The 5256-nt window shown below is 54.2% G+C and overlaps 1 protein-coding gene across 1 annotated transcript in view; it reads left to right on the top strand.

Annotated features, from left to right (window-relative positions):
• The window catches only part of EEF1A2 (eukaryotic translation elongation factor 1 alpha 2), a 12892-nt gene extending 8693 nt beyond the window's left edge, over nt 1–4199 (top strand). Inside the window, exons 4-7 of the mRNA XM_010132576.1 lie at nt 1058–1208; nt 2579–2835; nt 2921–3155; nt 3848–4199. Of these exons, the coding sequence (XP_010130878.1) occupies nt 1058–1208; nt 2579–2835; nt 2921–3155; nt 3848–3975 (771 nt within the window). The 3' untranslated portion in view covers nt 3976–4199. The remainder of the gene's footprint in view (nt 1–1057; nt 1209–2578; nt 2836–2920; nt 3156–3847) is intronic.
• Nucleotides 4200–5256: the final 1057 nt, after the last annotated feature.

The raw sequence follows: 5256 nt of genomic DNA, 5'->3' as shown, positions 1-5256 counted from the left end.
TCAATTCTTCCCAAAAGTGGGTCAGAATGCAGGGTAGGGAACCAGCCTGGGCATGGCCGTGTCCTCCAGGGATGGCTGTGAAACTGGGGACACTTCACCCCCAGCCCCATGCCCAGTGGACTGTGCCACTGGCATTGGTGCCTGAGAGAGAAGCCAGGTCAGTAACGTGTGCGTTGGGGCGGGGGCACAAGGGCGATGATCTACATCTGAGTGGGAAAATACTGCCGAAACCTCTGTGAGCAGAGGAGGAGGGCATGACGCTGCAGGCTCCCATCTCTGCCCATGGTATCAGGGCTCTGTCAGACCCGGGGCTGAAGTTTTCTTGCTGGCAAGCCCCAGGCATTGCTACAGCTTCCAGATGTGCAGCATCACCCCAGGAAAGCACTGCCATTGCCTGCATCAAACCACAGCCTCTGCTGAGCATGTTCCTCCACCTCTCTGCCTCTTTTATGGACAATTTTAGCTTCAAGGGTTCGGTTTAGGGCAGGAGCAGAGCCCATCTGTGAAACACGATCCTGCTCCTCGGCAGCCCTAGTGCAAGCGCCAAGTTTCCAGCATCCTCCGGAGCCAGGATTTAAAATCAAACCCTCAGGGGCTGATAGTAGGAGCGAGCAGGTGGGGGGGAAGTGTCTCTCTGGGGCTTGCCTTGAAGGAACTCAGTTCAAAGGACTGAAAGCTGAGCGCTTTGTAGCTGGGACTTGATGGGAGAGCCTGTGGTCTGTGTGCTGGCGGGCAGGATCCAGGCAGCTGGCACAGCACCTGGGGGTCAGTGTTGGAAATGGGTGCTGTGATGCTGCTGGTTTTAACCACTTCCAGCCTTTTTTGCCTGCTAATGAATGTTTTGCACATTTTTAGAAGGTGGGGTGGGGGTGTGATTGAGCAAAGGGGTGCAGATAAGCCTGAGAGATGGGGTGGAAAGAGCTTCCCAGCCCCCAGGTATAGCCAGGGCATGAGAGAACTGACTCCATGAAGGTTGTCCTGGTAGGACACCTCTCTGGGATCACCTCTGGATGCTGAAGACAAGCACAGTCAGTGCATGTTGCTGCTCTGTTTCCAGATGCCTTGGTTCAAAGGCTGGAAGGTGGAGCGCAAGGAAGGCAACGCCAGTGGGGTGTCCCTCTTGGAGGCCCTGGACACCATCCTGCCCCCGACCCGCCCCACAGATAAACCCCTGCGCCTGCCCCTCCAGGACGTCTACAAGATTGGAGGTAAGAAGATGCTTGCTACTGTCCCTCTTCCCTCTGCTTTAACCAGTGTCTTCATTCCATGGGAATTTGGGAATGACATTCCCAGGTATTGGGAAACTGGAGGGACTGGACTTTTCAAACTTCAGGTAATGTTGGGGAGAACTGTGGTAGCTCCAGGATAAAGAACCCGTTTGAGACTGGGCAGTCTGGGATGGAGGGATGTGCCCAAAGGTCCCCAGGAACCGGAAAGGAATGTCAGATTTGTGAGCTCTCCCCAGGGAACATGCGGTACCTAAATGGTTGCAAATTTGGGTATCCCAGAGGTCATGGCTGCAAGGCAAGTCAGAGGCAGCAAAAACCGTGCTATGACCCAGATGAGGGACAAGACCAGCAGGGAGGGCCACTGGTGAGGCTGGCGCACAGCAGCTTGGCCATGGTCTGCCCATGCTTCCCAAATGCTGGTGTCCATCACCGGCACCTCCATCTGCCAAGCTGGACCTCAGCGCCAGCCATGTAGGGAACGCAGCGGCTGGCCCTCTCCATCCAGAGCGGTGGTGGGGACACTGTTCTGAGCTATAAATACCCCATGAGCTCTCTGACCTGCTGGCAGCAGCGGGCAGCCCTGCTGACTCCTCCGGGCAGGTGGGAACAGCCGTTTTCTACTCTTTTCCATGGACACGTGTGCTGCAGAAACTGGGCAGGGGTTGAACATGGGGTTTAACAGGCTCTTCAATGCAGTCTTGTTTGCAATGGAGATGAAAGGTGGTGAGCATGTCTGTGTCCTCCTCTAGCTTAGCCAGGACAAAGAGATACCACAAGGCAGGTTCTTAGACAGCAGAGACACTGTGGGAAGCGGGGAGATGGAGGCAGCAGGGTGGATGTGGAACCTCCTGAACCTCTCCTCAAGGTTTTTTCTCTTAATGATTCTTTACATGACTGAAAAGGCGGGTTTCCCCAAAGCCTCCTGATGACACAGGGTGTAAAGGTCACCTTCACTCAATCATCCACCCTCGTTCCCTGGCACAGCTGGACCTTGCTTGTCCTGTGCTGATGGTGTGGCCATCAGGGATGTGGAGTGTGTTGTTGCATACATGCTGTGGTGTGCCCAGGCCTCCATGCAGGAGATGCCACAGCTGCTACAAAGGAAGAGCCTTCAGGGCATATGCGTTGCTCAGGGCCTTCTGATTATGATGTTACTCCTTTTTCTCACATCATCGGGTAGAAAGGATGGGCTCTTGGTATTTTTGAAGATACTGATGCTGATCTTGAAGCTAAAAACTGGGATTTTTTGGGCAAGAGGCAAACATGGGCTTTGGTGAAAACCGCTGGAGATAACTTGATTTTGCTGCTCTGGACCAGGGATATGCCAAGCTCTGTCCTTGTATCCACAGGGATTGGTACAGTCCCTGTGGGCCGGGTGGAGACTGGCATCCTGCGGCCCGGCATGGTGGTCACCTTTGCACCTGTGAACATCACCACTGAGGTGAAGTCCGTGGAGATGCATCACGAGGCCCTGAGTGAGGCTCTGCCTGGGGACAACGTTGGCTTCAACGTGAAGAACGTCTCTGTCAAGGACATCCGCCGTGGGAATGTCTGCGGGGACAGCAAGTCGGACCCACCGCAGGAGGCAGCACAGTTCACATCTCAGGTCAGCAGAGCTGATGGTGCCTTCATGCTGGTTTGCCACCGTCTTCTGGCTCCCACCCTTGCCCTGACACCTCTCTGTCCCCCAGGTGATCATTCTGAACCACCCTGGTCAGATCAGCGCTGGCTACTCGCCCGTCATCGACTGCCACACCGCACACATCGCCTGCAAGTTTGCTGAGCTGAAGGAGAAGATCGACCGGCGCTCCGGCAAGAAGCTGGAGGACAACCCCAAGTCTCTGAAATCGGGCGATGCAGCCATTGTGGAGATGATCCCTGGCAAGCCGATGTGTGTGGAGAGCTTCTCCCAGTACCCACCCCTTGGTAAGGCAACAGCTCTTTGCAGGTCTCCTGCAGAGGAGCATGAAGGTTCTATGAGTGTAGAGCTGAGCAGATGTGCTGAGCTCCCAGTATCCCCTACCAGTTAGACTGGGGAGGGAGATGAAGACATTTTCTTGCTCCCCCATGAGCAAAACTGATGCACGAACTGTGTTAGGGCTGGTGGGGTGGGGTGGGCTCTTTGCTGAGCCAGATTTCCAAAAGCAGGGCTGCGTTTTCTCTCTGCGAGCAACAGGATCTTCCCTTCAAGGTGACTAAACCCTGATAGCTTCTGAGTGCAGAAACATTTTTTAACTTCCTCATCTCTGCCCTAAAATACGACTGCTCAGGAGGAGGAAGAGGGAAATTTGCTCAGCAAAGGTCACCTTTTAACACAGGGAAGTGCTGCGCTTTCCTTGGATGATGTTCCACATCTAGAATCTTTAGCAATGCTGGGAGCTTGCAGAAAGCAGACATGATTTAAGTTTAATAAATAGTCCTTTAAACAGAGAGAAGCATCAGGGCTACCTTGGCAGTCAGAGCAAGGGTTGATGGCTCAGAACCTGCTCTGAGGACAGGGGTAACATATGGCACCACAAGTTGTGGGTGAAGAACCCACCGTCACCCATCTGGAAGAGGGCTTAGGCAAGGCAAGGTGGCCACATTTCACTCACATCCCCGCCCTCTCCATCCCACAGGCCGCTTCGCTGTCCGTGATATGCGGCAGACCGTGGCCGTGGGCGTCATCAAGAACGTGGAGAAGAAAAGTGGTGGGGCCGGTAAAGTCACCAAGTCTGCCCAGAAGGCCCAGAAGGCTGGCAAATGAATTGTGGGCTCCCAGTGCATCGCGCAGAAACCATCCCTGACACCAGGACGCTGCCACCGTCTCCCCCGGGCGCATGTGTGCACATCAGCTTGTAAGAGTTTATATGTCAACGACTGGATGCTCACCATTAAGGTCCAGTGGAAATTCTTTAAAAGGAAAAGCATGTTCCAGCGTTTGTGAGGCTTCATGTTAATTTTACCAATAAAACTGGTACAACATCTACAGTGATAAAAAACAAACAAACAAAACAAACAAAAAAAAACCCCAAAACCAAACCAACCAACCCAAAAGGTGTGGAGCTCTGTGTGCGCGTCTGTCATTGAGGGGCTGGGTGTGATGGGTTCTGGGTAGTCCCACTCAGAGCAGGTGGGGGGTGGGCATGGATGGGGCTGGCGTAGAAACCTGGAGGAAAGAGGAGAGTTGGGCACCCGCATTCAGGGTGTCACCCAGCACCCAGCCCTTCCCCAGCTCTTGCCCTTTGACTGATGCAGGTGTCTGGTCTGAGACCCCCAGCTTAAAGCAGGGGCTGCTCTTTCAGCAGTCTGGGATTTGATATTCTCCTTAACCTGCTGAGCTCTAATACCAGTTATCAGGGCCTTCACTATCGTTTGTACATGCCTAACGAGCTTAAGTTAACCCCCTAAAGTTGTGCCATTCAAAGAGAGAAGAAAGCAGACCCAGCTTTCTGGAAGGGCTGGCAGCATCGTTTTTATTCTTTAGAATCCCCCATCACCTGGGGAGAAGCGGCCAAGGCTGCCTTCTCTCTGCACCTTCCCTTGCCTCGCACAGGGTGGATCCCCCAGCCCTTTCTAAACTATGGGACAGGAACATTTCTCCCCAGCTGCAGCCACATGCTGGAGCCCGACGTGATTCAGTGCTCCCAAGAAGCCCCAAAACTCATGGTCCAGGATGGTGTCTTGGCTCACATTACAAACTCACAGCTCTGGGAAAGCTCTCCCCACCCCACCCGGTGTCAGCTGCCCCAGTCCAAAGGGTTGTGGACGTGGTTAGGACTGACCAAAACGCAACAGCCGGGAAGTTTGAGGGTGGAAGGGTGGGAGCACTGGGAAGAGTGGGAGGTCGTATGCTGGGACAGGAGGTGTGAGGTGCTCCTGCCCCACCCCAGTGCTCTGGGGACATTTCCAAGGGACATTTCCTCCTCGAAGGTGGGGTTAGCACATGCTGGGGCATCCTGAGGTTGTCTGTGCTCATGACTTGGCTTTTAGGAGAAGCCGCAGTGCTGGGAGCAGGTGACATATGCAGGCAGTGTGAAGGATGGCA

The sequence above is a fragment of the Buceros rhinoceros genome, unplaced genomic scaffold, assembly GCF_000710305.1.
Source record: "Buceros rhinoceros silvestris isolate BGI_N320 unplaced genomic scaffold, ASM71030v1 scaffold27123, whole genome shotgun sequence".
Taxonomy (NCBI): domain Eukaryota; kingdom Metazoa; phylum Chordata; class Aves; order Bucerotiformes; family Bucerotidae; genus Buceros; species Buceros rhinoceros.
This window is presented reverse-complemented; position numbering and strand designations above follow the sequence as displayed.